General features: G+C 38.2%; 1 protein-coding gene across 1 annotated transcript in view; it reads right to left on the bottom strand.

The window, feature by feature from the left end:
* Positions 1-674: 674 nt before the first annotated feature.
* The window catches only part of hhip (hedgehog interacting protein), a 39035-nt gene continuing 16945 nt past the window's right edge, over positions 675-22764 (bottom strand). The window contains exons 5-13 of the mRNA XM_067404798.1: positions 21059-21210; positions 19767-19940; positions 19502-19645; positions 18293-18414; positions 16869-16992; positions 16085-16215; positions 14625-14709; positions 2107-2255; positions 675-1996 (exon numbers count right to left, since the gene is read on the bottom strand). Coding sequence (XP_067260899.1) covers positions 1800-1996; positions 2107-2255; positions 14625-14709; positions 16085-16215; positions 16869-16992; positions 18293-18414; positions 19502-19645; positions 19767-19940; positions 21059-21210 — 1278 coding nt within the window. The 3' untranslated portion in view covers positions 675-1799. The remainder of the gene's footprint in view (positions 1997-2106; positions 2256-14624; positions 14710-16084; positions 16216-16868; positions 16993-18292; positions 18415-19501; positions 19646-19766; positions 19941-21058; positions 21211-22764) is intronic.

The raw sequence follows: 22764 nt of genomic DNA, 5'->3' as shown, positions 1-22764 counted from the left end.
ATATATATATATATATATATATATATATATATATATATATATATATATATATATATATATATATATATTTACTCTATAAAGAATCAGTTTTTAGAGGGATACTATGGGGTCTTGACATGATATAGCATATTTAACAGTCTCTTCTATTCAATCATGAGCAGATTGACTAAAATAAAAACGGGCTCTAAAATTATAGCTTGAGCCTCGCTTTAGAGAATCACATAGAAGGAAAGATCTAACTTTAACTTTTTTTTTTCTGTCAAAGCACTCTTGATAGTAAGAGAACAATTATAGATTTAAATTAGATTTTTATAGAAGTTGTAGCTTCAACGGAACTGTGTAAGTATCTCTAAGTAAAATACATAAAATGATTTTACAGGCTTAATGCAAAACTGCTCCTCTCCCATATATTATTCCTTAAAAAAATAAACCCTCCTCTATTAAAACAATGGCAAATCTAAGTAGTACTTATCTCAGTACAGTACTATATGAAATGTACACCAGTCACCAGTCTTGTTCCCTTTTGTATGTGACAAAACTGAATATGGTTTGGTGTTTAGAAAAAAAAAAAATATGGAGAACATTAAATGAAGCTTCCCATTGTGACTGTCATATAACCTTTGTATTTAAAGTGAGACAAAAGCTGTAGTATTTGCTAAAAACACCTTATGAGGGTTTTCTATATGAAAAAAACAAAACAAAAAAACAAACAAACAAAAAAAAGATTCTGTGCTTGATATCTCACAGAAAAAAGATATATGAACATTTTAAAATATGATAAGATATACAATTTGCAATGAAAGCAGCGTGCATGGTCATGAACAACTATAGGAAAATAGTATAGCTGATACTGCAACTTTAACCAGAGCAGTTACCTCTTTAGGTTAGTTTCTCCGCAAACCAGTCATCTTAATTATTAAATTAATGTAATAAAAGTGACTGTCCGAACATTCTTAAACGACTTACATTTCACTTTAGTTTTCATCTAAATGAAACATCAATGGGATACAACCAATATTCAGTTTTGACTTTGCAGGATCCTCATTGATCGTTTCAGCATTTATATCAAGAAGATGGACATTTTAGCAGATCGGTTTTCTAAACTGCATGTAAACTGGCATCAAGTCCCATCAAAATGATTCTCCAGTTATACACAGACCTGTTGGATAAGACTAAGTCTGCTGTATGGTTTTGTGGCTGTACTGACAGCTACTTTCCCTCCCTTCTTTAAACAACCTGTGAATCCATGGCAGTGATTTACTTTATGGTACAGTTCAGTTTGGTAGACTGTCTGTCCATTTAACTTTCCTAAATGAGCGCTGTTAACTCCCTAAAATCCCAATTAGTCCTGTAGTACAAACCGGTGCCCATGTTGGGGTTGGACCGAACATCCGAGTTGGTCTCATGTGGGGCTTCCAGTGCTTTGTGAGTCCTCTTGCCGGGACACTTGACTAAGTGGACCAGACTTTACACACCATACCAGCAGTAAAAACCGGAGAACCCTTGCGTGGTACCTCCAACATGCGACCCCTTTAGCTATGCGCATTGAGGTTCCATTGGCCACCCTGTTATGTGTTGGCCACGTGTGTATTTGTGCATAGGGGTGGGAGTGCAGATGGTGTAGGGAAGCATGAAGATCAAAGCCTGTGGCTCATGAAAATGAACAGTGGTGGGAGAGGAGGATCAGGTGAGGGGCAGTTGGAGATTGGGGATGGTGTCCTGAAGGCAAACTCTGAAAGGCCTCCGTAACGTTCAGTCTGCCAACCGGTGAAGAGCGCGTTATCATCCTGCCCTGTTTTTTATACAATATAACTGGTGAGGTCCAGCAGGTAAGACGTCATGTCAATGATGTGCTCCAGGATGCTGTCTTTCTCACCGTCCCCTCGTGTTCCTCGCTCTCCTTTCTCACACTGGCTGCCGGAGAATCCTTCCTTGCAGAGACACTTGTTGGGCTCCACACAGACCCCACCATTGCGACAGGCGGGTTCGCATTTGGCTGCGAATGACAAGCAAAAGCAGAAATAAGCTGAAATGTTGAAAGAGGTTGGATTTTTCACGCAACTTGAAATTAAAGACAGAGGGAAAGTGCTCTGATTGGCTCTGTACCTCGTAAGCAGAAGGGGCCCTCCCAGCCAGCACTGCAGCAGCATTTGCCAGTGGGTGTACAGTGGCCATTCTTGCATTCACGGGAGCAAGCGGTGCTTAGCATCTCTGGATCTTCCACCGGCCGTCTGCACTCCTTAGGGACCTGTGGCCTGCAGGAGTCACAGAGCATTGATGGTCAACTAGGGTTTTTTTGTTTGTTTGTTTCTACTTCTCTCATCCTACACACAGACATGATTTCCCTTCCAGTTCACAAATTAAACACTTGACAAACATGCAAACGCATAGTATTTCATAATGCCTTCATAAAGCATAGCATTTCATAAATAAGTATACATGGAAAACTAGACAAAAGAGCCATCCTATGATAGGAGGACGTCATGTTAACTTTTAAAATATGGAGTGATTTATTTACAAAGAAATGCACAATATACAGTATCAGTAACGTATCAACATTAGAATTTCTTTTTTACATTTTTTGTTTAATCTTAAGACTTTATCAAATGTGAAAATGTACTGTAAGTACATTAAGTACATAATATGTGATGCCTGTGTGATTTTTAGTGTATATTTAATTTTTGACAAACAGTAGAATGTTAATATCAGCCATTTGTCCAATATCGGCTATAAAATAAAAATGATTGGCTTATTGGTATCGTCTATATTTTTTAATATCGGTGCACCCAAACACAAAGACATCCATTCACTTTTTGTTGCCTCTGATTTTTATAGCTGTAAAAATTTATATAAATATTTATTTACAGTAAGTTGTTGTGAGATACAGTCGATGCTAATCTTTTTATATGCTGTTGTGTCACAGAAACTATAAACAAAATAAACCATTGACAATTACTAGAGTACAAGTAAATATTCACCATAGTTATTTAAAAAATGAGTAGTGGACAAAGTTGACAAAATGTATTGCAGTTTGAAATTAGTGTTTATCTGCCAGTCTGTCTAAAACAGAAGTTCTGTAAGTGTGAGAAGAGATGCTACTTTGTATGAATAGTCAGATAGAGAATTATTGATTTGATTAGTGATCTTTGTGGATTAATTATTCTCACCTATACCTATATCACCTAAAATGTGTGTGGAAATTGAATGCACTACGAACAGTTTGTGTGCAATACCTACAATCCCACAACCAAATTCAGGCTAAGCATAGCAATGTCTGGACATAATAAGGCTTTTGTGCATAATGAATTTCAAATGCAAAACCTCAGTGTCAGAGTAAGTGGCTTGTGATGAACCTGTCCGAAGTTCGGCTCTCCAAACATTCTTATGCATCACTCAGCTAAACACACTGTTTAATGAGCCAGGCAAATCTCTTGAAGCCTGTCTATTAGTGAGCAGCAGGGCTGTTGACATACCCAACAGGCCAGCACACACACACAAACACACTGTAATTGGACTCCAGTGAAGCAGTAACTCTATGGGAAACAGGCTGGAGAGCTCTTGGTGAGTTCACATCCTGTGTATCTCACTAGAGGTGGTGTATTGGAAAGTTAGGTGGCCAATGATCCTGTGCTTAACGCTAAGGGTTGTGGAAAGAATAGAATTAGAATCACAGTATTTAAAGGTGAAGTGTGTCATTTTTTCTATGTTAAAATACTAAATGCAGTTTAATGTGCATAGACTAACTAAGCCATTTTAAGCTTGACTTTTGAAGAGTGTACACAACTGTGGGATTATGCAACACCTGGCACAGCCAGTATGAAAATGAATACATTGACAGGAAGGTTGGACATTGTATCATTGCATTTGGACCGAATGCAATCATTGGACAAACATTTTATTGTCCTATGCCTTCCACAGACGATATATATTTAGACCACTAGGTGATTGCTATCAGGATGTGAAGAGACTTGCAACCAGCATAACAAAAAATGTTTCTGGAACAAATCACCTACCCTGCCTTTAAAAGGACTACCAAATAGCCTATCACAGTTTTGTTGTTTGGATGGATTGTGGTCATTGTGAACAAGGTTAGAAGCAAGTAAAAAAGCTGCTTTTGTGCTCAGTTAAACTGTAAAGTATCTAGTAAAATATACTATCAGATACTATTCACTGAATGTCATTATAGGACAGGAGATTAGCGCCAATACAGTAGCTAGAACTTGTGAATTGGCTTGCTAGCTAAAGTGTGATGCGCACTTAGTCTAGTGAAAGAGGCGGATCGTCATTATATCCGTGGGAGCTGCGGATAATTTGCGGGTGGGTGGGTCAAGTGAAAACTGAATGTGTTTCAGTATATTCGATCCATACGTTCGTTCTTAAAGTGACAGCAGTCTATTAAACCTGCTGCTATCTGTTATTAAAGTTAATCAAGCAACAAAAGCAAAAGAGAAAATCACTCGCTGCTGCTCCTGACTGAATAACTTTAGTATCTTTACAAGGATCATCAATCTATATTTAATTCATACAGTGAAGACTGTGCAGTGTTTTTTCATTTGATTCAAATTCTATATATATAAATATAGATGTATTCTATAAATATATTCAAATTCTCTATTATTTCTTGAATGCTACTGTTAAATAATTGTAAGTGCATTTCAAATGGTTTGGATATTACATAGCAAAAGAGAGCAACTCTCTCTTACGTGTACCTAACTCCATTGTTACTCTCACACTTCAAATGATTGTGTGTAGATTTTGTTTGTATTTTCAAATTATAAATTACTTGTATTTTAATTAGATAATTTTTTTTTTAATTTTGTATTTTATTTAAATACATTTGATGAGTAAGTATTCGTAATTTGTAACTAAATACGTTTTGATGTATTTGTGCCCATCTCTGGGAAACAATGATTATATTTTGCAGTTCTATTTCATGCCACTATTGGTGCAGAAGGTACCTTTAATGGTTCAGACTGAAAGCCCAGGATTAAAAGTACTTCACCCCAGTTTGCTACACATCTCATATCAAGCTACAGTACCAACATACCAACATACCTCATTGGTTATCATATGTCAAGCACGCATGGTTCCATGTTTACCGTATTTGATGAGCTCTATGTATGTTGGTCACTTATAAATAATTAAAATGCAAAATTATATCTGTTCATCATATAAAGTGATTGTATCTCTTCGGAAGACTTGGATTAAACTGCTTAAGTCACATGGATTACTTTTATTGTACTTTATGCATGTACATTTTTGCTGTATGGACTATTAATGGCTGGACAAAAAAAAATGTTTTTGTCATTTGTTTGAAGATAAATGAAAGTCATGACGAATGACGTAAAAAAAACAAATGATGACAGAATACTTTTTGGGTAAGCTACTCTTTTAATACAGGATAATTTAGGATATATATCTTTATATACATATATAAAAGATGTATATTTATTTATTTGTACAATAGTTCTTTCTGGTTCTCGAATCTGATTGGCTGAGAGCCATGAAATATTCTCCCATTATCAGCACTGGTACTGTTTCACCGTTTGTATTACTCCGCTTGCGGCGACTGTCATGGCGATCAAGCAAATCTACCATATTTTTTATAAATACTAATGTTGTTATGTCACGAAATGTAGTTTAAAGAGTTTTTTAGGCAAGAATCTAATTATTTAGACCTCAAATATGTGACAATATGTTACAATTTTTTTGACGCTTTCACAACGAGTTCCAAGCCGCCAGCGGCCGTTCAGCGCTCATGTACCCGCAGAGAATGGCTTCGTCTCAGCCAGTCATTAGGGTATTTGCTGCTGACTTTTATGTAGATAGTGGTTAAAAAGATAATTCATTTGGGGTATATCAAACGGGTAATCTTTGGTTTAACCTATTACTTGTTCCACAGCAAAACGATTTTGGTTAAGGGGAAAATGCAATTTCATAACTTTATTTAGGCTATATTTTACTTAAATCCTGTACTGGAGCAATACTTTTAAATGTCTGACTGAATTGTTTGCTTGTGTTTAACCTGCTTGTGTCTTTTATAATGGCAGTTGTTGTTCATTGTTGTTCATCATATTTGGTATTGAGAAAGTATCAGTGAAAGTTACATTATTATGCCATTAGACAGTGCTGTGGGAACTTTTAAAAGGACAAAAACAAAGATGTTGCGTTCCTCTGTGGACATTCAAACTAATTTTGTTACGGATATAATATTATGGACATCAACCTGAAGAATAAATACAGGTACTCGTTTAGTCGATCTCACTCTCGTAATACCATAATACTCTACATAATACAATGAGCTTCAATGAAGCTTTGTTCGTTACTTCGTCAATGTTCCTTCGTTACTAGTTCTAAGTTACGTTTTAGAATTATTAATGGAGGCTTGGTCACAACTGTTAAACTGTCAACTTGAGATTTACAGTATCTCACAAAAGTGAGTACACTCCTCACATTTCAGCAACCGTTCTAGAGGGACAATACTATAGAGATGAAAATTGGATATACGTTAGAGTAGACAATGTGCAGCTTGTATAGCAGTATAGATTTACTGTCCTCTGAAAATAACTCAACATACTTTTGTTGCCAGTTATTTAGACAATAATGGCTGTGAGTACACCCTAAGTGAACATGTCAAAACTGTGTCCAAAGTGTCAATATTTTGTGTGAGCATCATTGTTATTTAGCACTGCCTTAATCCTCCTGGGCATGGAATTCACCAGAGCTGCACAGGTTGTTGCTGGGATGCTCTTCCACTTCTCCGTAGTGACATCACGGAGCTGCTGGATGTTAGACACATGGCGCTTCTCCACCTTCCGCTTGAGGATGCCCCATAGGTGCTCAATAGGTTTCAGGTCTGGAGACATACTTGGCCACTCCATCACCTTCAGCTTCCTCAGCAAGGCAGTTGTAATCTTGACAGTGTGTTTGGGGTTGCTATCATGCCATTCAGCCCAGTTTCTGAAGGGAGGTCATCATGTTCTGCTTCAGTATGTCAGTCACAGTACATGTTGGAATCCATGTTTCCCTCAATGAAGCAGAGCTCCCCAGTACCAGCAGCAATCATGCAGCCCCAGACCATGATGCTACCACCATCATGCTTGACTGTGGGTAAGACACAATTTTCTTGTTACTTCTCACCAGGGCATCGCCACACATGCTGGACACCATCTGAGCCAAACAAGTTTGTCTTAGTCTCATCAGACCACAGGACATGGTTCCAGTAATTCATGCTCCTGGACAGGTTGTCTTCTGTTTGTGGGCTTTCTTGTGAGCCAGCTTCAGAAGAGGCTTCCTTCTGGGATGATGGCCATGCAAACCGACTTGTTGCAGTGTGCGGTATATGGTCTGAGCACTGACAAGCTGACCTTCCACTTCTGCAACCTCAAAAGCAATGTTGTTTTTTGAAGCCAGCTTCTGCACCTGACGCACAACACAAGGTCTCAACTTCTTTGATTCAACTTCTTTGGCCTGTTCTGAGTGGAACCTGTCTTGGAAAACCTCTCTCTATGACCCTGGCCACTGTGCTATAACTCAGTTTCATGGTGTTACCGGTTTTCTTATAGCCTAGGCCATCTTTGTGGAGAGCAACAATTCTAATTCTCAAATCCTCAGAGAGTTCTTTGCCATCAGGTGCCATGTTGAACATCCAGTGTTCAGTATGAGAGGATTGTACTCAAAGCACCAAATTTTAACTGCTCTAATACAAGATTCACACATTTGTATGGTCCTGTCAAGCAGACAAAAACATGAACATGATGAATAGGACATGTGGCTTTGCATGGTTAAACAACATACAACTGTTATCACTTAGGGTGTACTCAGTTTTGTTGCCAGCTATTTAGACAATAATGGCTGTATGTTGAGTTATTTTCAGAGGACAGTAAATCTATACTGCTATACAAACAGCACATTGACTACTCTAAAATATATCCAAGTTTCATTTCTATAGTATTGTCCCTTGAGAAGATATACTAAAATGGTTGCTGAAGGAAGTAGTTCTGCACAAAAGAGGGTTTTTAAAGACACTCAGTTGTTGTTCCTATTTATTTAAACACTTGTGCCATTGAACTGTTGTATAAATGCAATATCACACTCATAGCCGTGCAATATGGCTTTATATCAGCATGCTGTGATTACCTACGGCTGAATCACAGCCGTGCTGATATACAGCCATATCACACCGCTACGAGTGCGATATTGCTCATATATTACATATTTTAACACATTTCCATAGTCCAGCAATAACACATTGTTTTGACACATAGACTACAACAATTTGAATTAATTGTGATTGACAGTCCTATTTCTCCAGCTCCACCAAGGCAGTTGCCACTCCTGTGCACATTTGTTTCTATGGAGCTGGCAGGGATGCTTACCTTGTCATGGCAACAGTTCACAATGAAGTGTGATATTCCAAACATCAAATGAACATGCTAATTTGTTGACAAGAGATGCCAACAGGTTTAACAAACTGAAAATGTTTAACAAAACCCAACAACCTTTGGATGTTGGTGCTCTTCAGGACAGTGTGAACCAGCCTTAGGAGTGTCCATGAGAGAATGGGTTGTTGGATCTCTGAGTTTCCCTGACAGCTTTAGTGACTGATGGCAGGAATAGGGTGGTAACAAGGGAATTCTGGCAGGATGCACTGGGGGGTCTGGTGGGGGAGCAGTTCCCATGCTCCCCTCTAACACTTTCAGCACCCATATCAGGTCTCTCTTGTCTTTCATCCACACTTTTTTTTCCCCCGTTTTTTGTTTTTTGTGTTGTTGTGACAGGCTGTTACGTTGTTAAAAACAGAGAGACAGAAAAGATGAGGAAGAGAAAGAAATAGAGATGGATAGTGAAAAAGAAAGAGAGGGAGGGAGGGAAAGAGGAGAAAGAAGCGCTCCCTAGAGGATTGGGCTAACACTGTTAATGACGTCGGGGTCAGCGGCGCTACTAAACAGTTTGTATTACTGGCAGGGTGGCCATGAAAACAACACCTGCTGCCGTGGCACTTGACAAAGACAGCTGGGTCAACAGGCACTGTGGGAATGTATCAACTCTGTGAGGCCACTTGCATAAAACACAGACTGATAAATTAAAAGAACGCCCCAGCTTATTAGTTTAAGACTGTCCTGTAGCTTGAATGGGAGGTTGAACACATCAGCTGTCCAACCACTCTTTTTGTCCATCTAAGGACTAGCCATAATCCCTCAATTTTCCTCTCTGTTATGCATGTTCCACCTAGGAGGAAATCATTTACATTGAAACTGAGGAAGTTGTGGAAGTTGTAGATTTTTTGGTGCCTCTTATGCTGATTTTAGAAGTAGTAGTTTTGAATTATGTGGAATCGATTTGGATGTGTTATTGGTAGCTGAAAGCATAATTAATAAGCCACAATATTTCATAACTGAAACCGCAAGGGATGGAAGACATGTAGAACTTGGTGAATGAATTCAATTCTGTGGAAATCTGTAGTACTTTCTGAGGAATTCAGATTCTGTGTGCGGCCACTCATAGGTAATGAATCCGGTATCTCCGAAATGAAAATTTCAGAGCTTTGCTTTATAAGACAGTTTAATATGTCTAGTCTTAACTTGTTGGCTTTGATATTAAGAAACAGTTGAGTTATTTGATGAAAGCAAGCGCACGGGTAGAGGGGTGAAGAGCTGAGGAGTGTTCGAGCATGGCAAAAAAGGCTTCATCAAGGCTCTCTGTGTGACTCCTCTGTCCTTTTTGTAATCTCTCTCTTTTGTTAGTACCTCTTTGTGGATACATTGTATCAAAAAATTTACTGTGTATTGTAGCTGTAGGCCTTTCAGTACCACCCCTAAGGGTCTTTGTCAAGGGGAGGAACATGGTTGTGAGCAGGAGAGATTTAGTACAGACCATGAAATAAAGGAGACTTGTGAGAGATGGGGACCAGGAGAATGTGAGCACTATTTAAAGTGTTTGTATATCTTGACACACACTTAGGCCTAGAGGAATTTGCAACCTCAATATCGCTACAGACAAGTGCTTCTAAAGAAACTATTCAACACATTCAGCCAACAAAATCCAATGTCATGGAAGACACATTTTTATATTTGCTTTCTGACATATCTTCAGTTCTGGTGCTCGAAAATGCGAATAAAAGTCACTAAAGAAGTCACTCGAGTAACTCTCAACCAAAACACTGCAATGCTTGCATCTATTTTAGTGAAAAAGCAATGAGAAATGTGTTTCTGTGATGTGTTCCTCAAACATTTCTAGATTTCTGTGATACTGTATGTGTGTTCTTATACAGATGTCAGAACAGACTGTATATTAAAAAAAAAAAAAAAAATAAAAACTGCTATTAAGTTCTCACTTCTTGTATCTTATATATGATGAACTTTGTTAACAGAGCAACTTTTTTTTGTTTTTCTTTTTTAAGATAATATTTCAATCAGCTGTGGCTCATCTGTAAGGACAGGTGGGGCAGATCCCCACCAAAATATTTATCCGAAACATAGAATTTTAAATAAACTGAAGCAATAATAAATTGCAAATGTGTTCAGCATTCTGCAACAAATATTTTTGGATTTTCTAGGCTATTTAAGTCATAAAGTGAGCAGGATATATTCAAATTTAGCGTATGGCTTCGTCTTGCATGTATCATGATATTAAGATATTGAGCCCTCCCCAGCTTTACAATGTAAATCTATGGTGAAAAATGGAATTGCAGCACGCTCTAATAGAGAGCCATTGGGGCAGATATGAGACTGCCCAGCTTATTTTCGAACTACCTTACATAAACCTCGCTCCAGACCAAGGCGATATCAATCAGCTTCAGCTATATGTATATCATTCTGCATCAGGTCAGTAACATGTCTGTTTTCCTATGTGGAGTAACGTATTAAATTAATGAAAGTTTAAATCTTTTAGTTTAAACATGCTCATGTGAATAGCCTTTTATATAGTTCTGATGTGTTTGTTTTAGGTTTGTTCTGAGAAATGAGTTTCTTTTTCCCACCTAATTTCCTCCACAACTTGTAAACATTCTAAAACAACATTTGGAGGCAATAAATACTACATTAAGGCAATTGTAACATGGCATTCCATGAGCGTGTACTTAAAGCCTATCAATCAACATTTGAGTGTAACCATCAGGCTTAATAATACAAGGACATTAGAATTCTGCCAAAAGTGTTCTGCATGTGTTTAGCGATTAGAATATAAAGCAAAATATTTATTATATACTATTGCTAGGACCCAAAATCTGCCGTACCTAAATTCACAGTTAGGAGCTGCTACTGATTTCAATATTGAATACACTGGACTAGTAAAAAAAAAAAAAATGGAAACAGACCGAGGATGTGCGTCAGTTTATGTTTATATTACCAAAAAAACAAAACAAAAAAAATATATATAAAAAGTTCAGTTACTGACATATTCTCAGTTATTGCCACCGGCCAATAAACAATCCTACAGTCTCTCTCTTGTCCATTTTGGACATTGACATGCATATATTTCTATGTGCGGTGGCCTATTTATTATTCTACGTTAACGGACTGCTAAACAAACTCAGATGGGTGCAGTCATCCTGGTAAGGTTTACTGCAACATCTCAAATGCTTGACTTTCATATATGATATTTAATGCCCTCTCCCCGACCACACAGTTGTACAACCCAAAAGTGCAACGCAGCAGATTAAAATCGTAACAATGTGGCTATTTTAAAACTCTCAACCCTAGCCAGAACGCAAAGGTTAAAGGATACAGGAAAGATGTAAATGTAGAAACTCAAAATAAATGCTGGACCACCCCACTTGACAGTGCTAGTCACTCAGAATTGTTATATCACCTCTTTTATTTGGTAATTAGATCACAAAAAGTGACAAGATGTATAAAACAGTGAACCCAACACCACAGGTCTGACAGACTAAACAACTCCAATCAATGGTGGAAAGAATTGTTCTTTGGAAAAATGCAGCAATGCCAGAAAACATAAATAAAGTACGTTTGAGGGGCCTTGTTTAGGAGACTCATGGAAACATCTGTGGTAATTAATAGCATTAGACTTGGGTGGCACTGTCGTCACCTGGGTATACAAGTGCCTTGCAAAAATATTCATGCCTTTAAGCAATTTTCTCTCAAATTTTTGCTGAATTCCTACATGTAAATGTTCTCAGCAATATCTGCATTTCATAGTTTCATAGCATAATGATACAAAATACAAAATCTTATATTTTTAAAAGTCACTTTTTGCAGTGATGTCAATCTTATTAAATGTGATATTGGCTCATTCTTCCAGGCAGAATCCTGCTCCAGGTTTCAGTTTGGACATGAAAAATGTTTGGATTAAGATTGGACTTTGACAGGGTAGGACACTGGCATTTTTGTTACTGTAATTTGTAGTGTTTTTGCATACTGATACATATCTTTCTTTATTTTTAACAAGATCCGCATTTCCACCACACAAACTTTGCCCATGAACTAGGGACTTTGGAGTAGTACTCTGTGTGTTTCGACCGCAGGAACCAGGGTCTAAACCAGGGGGGGGGGGGGGGATGGTAGGTCTGGTAATTTCGGTGGAAAAGCAGCTAAGATACCCATTTCCTGCTGATGAAACATAGCCACCCATGATACGTTCGCCAGCATACTTCACTGCAGGTATACTGTACACCAAGATGAGGGCAGTGTTAGATTTATGCCACACATATTGCTTTGAATCTAGGTCTTATCTGGACCAAAACTGCAACATGGCCACTACTAAGCAAAACTTCAGATGTGCCATGTCATGGTCCCCTATACGTGTCAGTGTTACAAAGAACTCTTATCTTATAATTGACTGGTGCACCTATGCATGGTTCTTAGATACTGCACTTTGTAGCTTTTTCAAAGTGATCATTAGCCTTTCTGCTTCCTGTTTGTATGTTTAGAGGTTTAGAGTTTAGAGGAACAATGTCTGGGTTGCTTCGACTTCCGGATAACTGAACTGACAGTCACCTCTTGGATATTCACTTGGATGTTATTTTAAACTTTTCTCTAGAATGCTTTCAGTTTTAATTTTCAAAGCCTTCAGTCCTCACTTAAATAAGGATGTCTATTATAAAGTTTTTAATGCTTTTATTTCTGGATTTACACAAGACCAACTGAAATGCAACTGTGTCCTCATTAGAAACATACAACTGTGTAAACTAACAGGTGGTATTATTGCCATGTGGATCTGCAAATTATTAAAATGTGAGATTGAATACAACATGAAATTTCAGCTTTTTTGAATTTCACTGCTTTGTCATATGACACTGTCAATATTCAGTGTACAATTTGTGCACAATTTAACATCTGACTAATGAACAAGATGTATTCCCCCCCAACCCTAAATATATATAAAAAGAGATTCTGTTCAAGTTATAAATTATTTCACCTGATAATTGTGGGTAATTTATATAGTTCTAATGGTGTATAAAGGTCTAGTAAAAGGATTTTGAATGGCATAGAAAGCACAAAAACAAGTTTCATGAGCGATTGGTTTGAATTAGAGACTTGACAGATCTGCCTGTGCCTATTGTAATGTTCCTTTTTTTGGAAATGATATATCTGATCTATTAAACATGCAAACACTTTTGGCAGTTGTTGTGTGGGAATTCATATGCTCATTTCTAATAGATGATATGCCTTTCATATATACTTGGCTTGGTGAAAATGACATATTTTCAAGATCTATCATAAAAGTGGCTTTTAGTGGTATAAAACACACGGGGTAAATTAAGCCATATTGAAAAAAAGCCCATGAGCATACAGAAATGATTAAATCCTTTAACTGACTCCATTCACATTTGTTGAATTGTCGTGAACCCGTGCACATGTATGTCAATTGGATGCATTTTGTTCGGCCGCAGATTCACCAACAAATGAACGTACTCAAGGTTTTCAAGGAAAACATTCCCTCTGTTGAAGACAGGTGTTTAAGTCCTGTCAAAGCAGGGAAAACACCCAAACGACCACACAGACTCACTAGTTAACCAGCGCTGTCGAAGCCAACTTGACTGTGTTGGTGTTAGAAACACGTTACACTAACATTTGGAAATGGTATGCTTACTCTCCAATTATGGCTGAGGTTTGTGTTGGCCAAGACCGGCAGTTGTGTGATGATTTGTTTAAGGGAAGCTAGACTTCTTGTGCGTGTCTGTGAGTGAAAATGAGTAAATGCTTTAACGGGATAGTTCATCCCAAAATGAATATTCTGTCATTATTAACTCACCCTTATGTCGTTTCAAACCTGTATTTTTTTCCGTGAAACACAAAAAAAGCTATTTTGTAAAATGTCTGTGTTTTTGTCCACACAATGAAAGTCAATGCAGTTCAATGTTGCTTTTGACTTTCATTGCATGTACAAAACATGCACGTTTTAACATTCTTTAAAATAACCTCTCTCTTGGCATAAACTAACCACGCAGATGTGCAAACCATAGCATGTAAGAAGAATACCAGGGGATGTTTTGCAAAGCGGAATAAAAATGGAATTAATTATGCAAGTTTCAATATTAGCATTGCTCAGCAGTAACATCACTTATTTCACATGCGAGCAATGAAAATGGAAAAACAGAGAGGCTGTTGCATAAACTTTATTGTATACAATATGTTTCTCTGTGTATTCAAAGCTGAACGCACCTTTTGGGGTCCACCAACTTGTAGAGTTTTCCACTGTGCGACTGTAACGCCGTGCTTTTGCTGGAGGCAAGGATGTAGACCTCACCTGCAGAGGAAAAAAAACATGTAGGTCTTTGAGGGATCTCATTTGTCTTCTCTCACCTTCCTTCCTTCCTACTCGGTGCACTTGACACTGGGGTATGAGAGGGTTTCGAGAGGGGCTCATTAAATCCTCATGCAAGTAATTTAATGAGGAGCAAGCTTGCAGTACTGTGCAAAGATTGTAAACATGTGTCAGGAGACTGCCATGTGGGTCTCCAGTACAGCCTTCCACTGAATCCCTCTTACAAATCAGCAACAAATGCTATCTCTCCCTCACAGAGGCCCACTCTTGGCAAAGCTTGAGATTTATTCTCTGTCACACTTGACCTGGTGTTTGGATTCGAGAGTTTATGTTCCCTGTGATGCACTGAGCTGTGGGGATATTACATGGTGGCAGAGAGTACAGCCTAGCAGCAGTGAGTGGGCATAACTTTGCTTTAGCAATGGACTGTCAGAGGGGCTGGCATCAAGTTCACATAAATGAACCCCATTACTATTCTAGTGTGCCAAAAATCAGTTGTTACCAATGTTAAATGGTAAGGCAAAGGCAGGAGATTGCACATTGCACCCTATATGCTGACAGACTGCGCTGACCTTTGATTTCCAATCATACTGTCTGTCAGCAGCAAAAAAGCGGAAGTAATCTGTCAGGAAACTAAAGAAGTATGGTGTCATACCAGAATGTTCCTTGGAGGAAAGAAATTTGAAAGTGGGAGGTAGGACAAGGGATTGGTTTTCTTTTCTGTTCTGTATCAGATCAGATCAGATTCAGATGATTCTTGGATTCCAGCAGCATTTTTTCTCCTTCTTTTGACTACGGTATACACATTTTAATGTAAAACAACTACTTCATTAGACCTTGTCTAAACTAAACAAATCCTTTGTTTGCTCTTTTGCATTAGTTCTTTTGAGAAATGTCTGTACTTATACTGTACTGGTGTCATTAAGATTTTTGAAAGAAAAAAATACAGAAAAACACTAATATTGTAAAATATTATTATAATTTAAAATAACTGGTGACTATTTAAAAAAAAAAAAAAAAAAAAAAAAATTTATGTATTCCTTTCATGGCACAGTATATTTTTTTTTAACAGTTATTACTCCATTACTCCTTTATTCTTATTATCCTAGATAAAAATAGAAGAGCATTTATTTGATATAGATATTTTGTTCTAACTATGTAAATTACTTTTCTGTTTCTTTTGAATAATTTAATGAATCCTTGTTGAATACGGAAAAAAAAAAAAAAAACTTTTGAACAGTAATGTATATGCTTTGCGTAATATAGTTTTTCAGAACCATGAATAAAGGTTATGACAGAAGCGCACAAAATTTGCGGTGAAATGAACACACATAAAGCTTATTGAGAGCTCACTGACCTAATTCATCTTCGCCAAACCCCAGGATGTGGCCTACCAACGAGGAACCACAGGAACTGCTAGTACCAAGACAAAGAGGCTTCTCTTGCCACGATCTGTCTTCTGAAGGCCTCTGGAGAATTCTGAAGTTCCTGAAACAATCATACAGTCAGAGGTTTAAATCATAAATACTCCAATACTCTTTTCAGTCTATCATTTATGATGCTTCATATTTGAGTGAACATCTTGCTTGTTACAAAAAACAAAATGACATTACAAAACATTAGGGATAATTTACTGCTTTGGATTTCCAGGAAAAATTTCTTTTCTACAGTTTATCTCTCACTGTTGACAAAAAAAAGGCAGGCTGATAGTGAAGGAGGATGAATTACAAATCAGTGCAAAGTGTGAAAAACATATACTGGCGGCCAATTGACCTGGCAGGAAACCTGTTCTCAATTTACCCTGAAAAAGCTCTTTTTCCTCATTGGGGTATGTGGCAAGTCAGTGTGCGTGTGTTGGCACAGTAAAAAACACAGGAAAGATGGCAGTTTCCTTTTGCATTTGAATGATTACCACTAAACTCTAGCAATGAGGAGGAATATGAAAATGGGAGCTCAATATGTTTTTTTGGAAACATAACTATTTTGTATCTCTGTCTGTGTTTATCTGTATATAAGATACATACAAGTTGTACTAGGAGTGATATAAGATAAGATACATGTTGTACTAGAAGTGCAAAGATAGAAAGTAATTTAGCATAATTAATCATTTTAATATCACATCCTATAACAAGGGAACATACCCATTTTTGTCTCCAAATACATAACTTCCATAAAGTCTTCTTGACTGACATCCCCTGTAGATAAAACCACCGACTGGGGTTGCACCTCCGTTTGACCCGAAGTCAAACATAGATGGTTCATTTTCTGTGGGCAGACACACCAACAACTCACTATTAAGAAAGAAAAGCAAAACCAAGCAACAAGTCGACGTGTGCTTGTACATTTTATGAGTTCTATGGGTTATTTGCGTTAACAGAAATGAATCCTAATCATCTGTATTGTTTAGATAACTCAATTTTACACATTTAACAAACTAAATGTCTTCAATCACCATCCTACATGTGTTGCAAAGTTGATTTATCACCATAATAACAGTTTTCTTTGTTTGTGTAAGGGATATCCATGTTTACCACAATCTGTCAAGAGACCATTAGCACTTCACACAGGGTGGTTTTAATTAGCTATTCCCCAGACAGTTATAAAAACACTATGTAAACTTGATATGGAGGGCTGTGTTCATTTCACTAAATGTCCTTATTAACATTCAGTTTGAGCAATGTTAAGTTCACATTATAGCTCAAATAGATTAGGGAATGGACGCGAGAGGAACGGAGAAGGGGTGAGGTAATCCTACAATTACTATTGAGTGTTTGTGTAAATTTGTGTAAGTTTGTATGGCTACAAAGATTACAGCAGCTTAGGGAATGGCGAGTATTATAATGTTACAGTCAGAGCCCCGTAAAACAATAAAATGTGATTTAATGAAGTAAGTCATTCACCATGGTGATGGTTTAACATCGTAAATGGCCTGGTGTTTGGGGTAATTTGGCACACTTGTGAGTCAATCATTTAGGGGGTTTAAATGCATTGGTTGGGAGAGAGCCATATTTGTTTGCTGTAAATGTGTAAGGAGTACAAGAAAGCCAATCCATTACTTTGGCCATAGGAAATTATAAATATCCACTTCTGGTATTGATTTAGGGTCTTAGTCAGCACGACTGAGAGATGAACTGCTATGTTGGTCATTCTTTGTTTCAACAAAGTAATAAATGACCATATAAATGCTCTTTGACAGCTATAAATTATATTGTTGTATATGTGCTTGTATGCCCCCTGGAATGAAAAGTATTTTTATATTTAAAGTGTGTTTTCACATTATGAAACAATAGTATTGTAATGGTATTCTTGAGTAACGCGTTGATTGTTTTTTTGGGTTTTTTTGGAACGTACCCTCATTCCATCGAAGACATTTGGTTCTCAGCATAAAAACTGAACATTATTTTATAACCAGTACATGGACTGATAATTTAATGCTTTCTGAAACACAATACAGGAACTTTTTGAGTGGTTGCCTGGTTGGAACTACTTGGCTTGTTGAAAAGCTTTTCTGCTTGTACAGTAATCCATCATGTTTTCAGAAACCAGCCACTTCTAACAGACATACCGTAGTCTTTTCCTTTGATGACCTGTAGGATCCTGCCTGTTGTCGTATTTTTGCCAACAGTATCTGTGCACAGGATCAACAGACTTCCATTGGTGTCCATGCGGAGCTTATCCACTGCACACCTAGAACACAAAGTATTATTTGCAAATACATTTCTCAAGACAGCAGCAATTTAAACAACACTGATATTTGTTATATTACCATTAATTTAATTATACGATATATAATTATAATTCATAGGTTTGGCAAGGTCTCTTAATTACATAAAAACCTTAATGCTTTGGCACACAATTATATTCTAGAGAACTGTGTGCTTCCACCTTTGTGGTAACAGTTTGGGTGGGCCCTTTTTCTAAGCGAAGTTCATTAAGAAATGATTTACTGCGTCTGGTGTAGAAGAACTTGTCCAACCTGCACAAAGCCCAGACCTGAGCTCCAATGAACTGGAAGCCAGACCCCATCGCCCAACATCAGTTTCTGACCTTACTGATGTTTAAAGCCCAAAATATACTTCACATTTTACGCGTATGTGAGGGTAAGCGTATAATGCGCGTAATGCAAATTTCATCATCAGAATAGTACGTGCGTACTGTACGTACATCACCGGATTTTTGTGGGTCACACATGCGCATTTTTTTGTTGTTGCAGTAATTCGTTTATACACAAGGTGGCAACCGTGCCCTGGGGGCATCAATTCACAAGGTAGTCAAAAAAAAAAAAAAAAAAAAAACTGTAAACAGAACAGACCAGAACGCATGCAAGCTACAGTGACAATGGAGGGCTACACAGATGAGAGACTGTCCTTAGAAAGTACAACTCTAGCATGAAAGAATACAAAGATGTTTACATGGGTTGTAACTTGTGGCGAGAGATTGCTCAAAACCGCGCATGAGTCGAACTCACTCACACACTGTGTTCGTGTGTGAGTCAAATGAAGTATACTTTGCAAGGTTGCGCATTCAAATGTGCGTGTGCGCGTAAAAAAAAAAAAAGTATACTTTGGGCTTAAGTCTGAATGGGTGCAAATTCTCACATGCATTTTACAACATATAATGGAAAGACTTCATAGAGCAGCTGTTAGGGAGGACTAATTTGGGAATTAAATGCTTGACAATCAATGTGATGTTTTAATATCCACTTACTTTTGGCTATAGTGTTTTGTTTTTTGTTTTTTTTAGAAAGGAAAGTAAGTGAAATATTTGACCTTACCTTCCTGGGTCATGCAGTCCATGGGCAAATATTTCAGGGGGCTGATTTGTGCTGTTGAAATAGGGGTTGTTTCTGGGTATAGAGTAGGGCGTACTACAACTATCTGAGTCCACATCTACCCGAAGGAGAGATCCTGTGAAATCACTATGGCAGAAAAAAACTCCACTGAACATATTTTAAACAATACTGTAATCACTATTTAGCATCATAGATTGACTCATCAATGGTGCCTGATTTATCACAGCTACTGCATTCAATACTGTACCTCAGACCATCCATCTCTTCCATATCGTCCAAGGTGATCATGCCATCACCTAAAATGATGTGCAGAAGCCCATCAGGCCCAAAGAGAAGCTGCCCCCCCAGATGCTTTCGGTGGAGCTCAGCTACTTCTATTAACATCCGAGTAGTCCTTGTGTCAACCTGGTTCGGATTTTTCCTAAAACCAAATATTACAATACATTTAAACACAAAACTACATCCATCCATTTTCCAAAACTGTTGTCCTGTTTAGGGTCGCAGGGATGCTGAAGCATATCCACTTTCCCACTGCACTGGAAATGGCAAAAACTTGAATAGTACCACCTTGGTTGAGGTTCCAAGCAAGCCGTACCAATACTAAATGTGACGTGATTGATTGGTCAGAGAGATTCGTCACTACCAGCGTCATTGGATTTGAAACACGAGACACCACACCCGCTAGATTTAAATAGGCAGTAACAGCCACCGCAGTAGCATTTGTTTGCAAAACAACTGGCTTTAAACAACCGTCGCACGCAACTTGAAAAAAGAAAATGGCTGTATCGTGGTCAGTAGGTGAGGTGCAGACTCGTTGGTAGACAAGGAGTGGATCCACCGCAGTAGAGGCAGCATACCTATAACGATCAGTCTATAATCCCACCCATTTTGAAGCAGTACTAACTGCAATTGAAAAGCAAACCGAAAGTAAAGCGAGCCAAGCCGAACAGAGTAGTACCACGTAGTGAAAAAGTGGTTCAAGTTATATAAAATATATATATATATATTTAAAGTTTTAAAAAAAATGATAAATTGCCCCTAAAAATCAGTAACACCGAAAAAAAAGAAAAGTCAAAGCCTGATTATAACTCCCATCCAGATGACACTGGCAAGCTTGGCATTTGAAAGGCTCATTTACAATGTGATTAAGATGAAATGTACACTTCAGCTTGTTTTGTTAATTCTGGGTGTTTGCATTGCAGCTGGGGAGCAAAACACAATCAGAATGGATGTCAGTTTTCGTGATAATTATATGTTGTGATTACATATCTTTATAAAACATTCATCACTGTCAGTGAAAGCATTTCATGAGGAGCTCGGCATCTAAAGACAGATCCAAAACCACATAGAAAACAAACATTATGCATGCAAGTCCATGTGTAAAGTGTTTGATCCAAGGCCCTCACCACATATTGACATTCGGGGGACCAAATGTGTGAATAAAGCATGGTTTTGTCATTAACAAATTTGTACTTTTTTGAGACAGTTATATATATATTGCCCCTGTGCTTGGTCAAGCTGTGACTGGTTTCCCATTACCTGGACACTGTGTACTCGACTACACGAAGAATGTGGTCGTGTGGTCCGATAGCCCAGCGCTCCTGGTTGGTTGTGTAGGAGACGTAGAGCTTTCCATTTTTCTTATAATTGGGGTGGAATGCAAGGCTTAGCAAGCCTCTTTCATCTCCTCCCTGCAAGTCAGATGGGGTACACAAAGAATCCAGAAGTTAATTATGTCCCTTTTTTTGATTGGGCTGGGCTGCAAAATGCTAAAGCAGTGCCTCCCTATGTCCCCCCCCCTCTCTCTCTCTCTCCTTTTTCTCTCTGTGTTTCTCCATCTCAGTCTCTCTCCATATGGGGGCCAGTTACCCCATGCCCTCTTGCCCCCTTGCTTTTTCTTACCTCCCCTCTCCTTGACTACTGCATTACAAATGATTATAAAACATTTGACTTCAAGCAAACCCCCTCCACACCCACCTTTTCACCAACCCTGTCTTGGTTATAGACGCTTGTATTTGGGGCCAGGCTCCTCTGGGATGCCCAGGCCCTCCTTGTGGCCTCCATTGTGCAAGTGATTTGTGTGTGTAATCTTTGGGGGATATCCGTGAATGCAGTGCTGAGTGGCTGAAACAATTCATTAGCTCACTCGCAGTTCATAGAGAGCACAAAAGTCCAGGATTCCTTTAGCCCCCCTGTTCACCCTCTTTCCTCTCTCTCTCTTTTTTTATTTTTAAACCCGTGCAAAATTTGAGAGAGGCAAGAAAAAGAATGGACAGAAAAAAAGAAAAAAAAACTCTCCCACTGTCTTGGCAACAAGTTGGAAAACATTGAAATTGCTTGTGTAATAGGTAAAACCTCTCATCCCGGAGGCAACTACATGAGTTGTCACTACTCTGGTGGTCCACTCATCATAGCCTGTTGTAATAAGCAGCTATGTCGCTTTAGTTCCTGGGGAAAGTAATAATGTTGGGCTTTCCTCTCTTTCATCTTTCCAACTTTGTTTTCTTTCTGGTAACACAAATGAATGAACGGATTGCTAAGCGTATGCCTCATGAATGAAGGAACAAATCAATGAATGAACAAATGGGTTTGAGGAAAGTCTCTGAAAAGTGATTATGATTTAATGCTTTGGGATAAGACATAACAGCAGTTTAATGACAACACATACACTAACAATTTAGTGATATTGGCTGTCAAATAAGTAAACAAATAGAGTTTTCATGAAATTAGCTGGCTATGCCATTTCTGTGGCATTCCTTTCTTATTTCTCACAGGAATTTAGCAAAGAGAGGTCTTCTGTGGATTGCTGAAGTTAACGGTGTGGTTCAGCTCACGGTACACGCCAAAACATACAGATCATAAATTGGTCAGAGCGGCTCTGTTGGGCTGTGCTGAAGTAATCCAATTCGGATAGGCTTCAAGTTCTAGCGCTCCATCTCTGGAATGCTCCAGAGGAGTTCGAATTGGATCTGTAGGGACAGGAATAATAACACTCAGGAGGCCTCTTTAGTTGACCACAAAGAGCAAAAACATGAGCAAAACTTTGTGGTGCCCATTAAATGTCTGTTCTACATTAATCAAACACAAAATGAGGTTGGGTTGAGTTAACAGCAGGTTGATATAATTTATCCTTTCTCTGCATTTTCGAATGAAACATTCTTCCTTTCCCCGAAACTCCCTCCCAACATGTTGGACTCCTGATGCACTGACCTGAATCCCAAAACAAACACAGAGGGAGCAGGTCA

The sequence above is a fragment of the Chanodichthys erythropterus genome, chromosome 12, assembly GCF_024489055.1.
Source record: "Chanodichthys erythropterus isolate Z2021 chromosome 12, ASM2448905v1, whole genome shotgun sequence".
In the NCBI taxonomy this organism is placed as follows: Eukaryota; Metazoa; Chordata; class Actinopteri; order Cypriniformes; family Xenocyprididae; genus Chanodichthys; species Chanodichthys erythropterus.
Note: the sequence above shows the minus strand (reverse complement) of the source record. Positions and strands in the feature narration are given on the sequence as shown.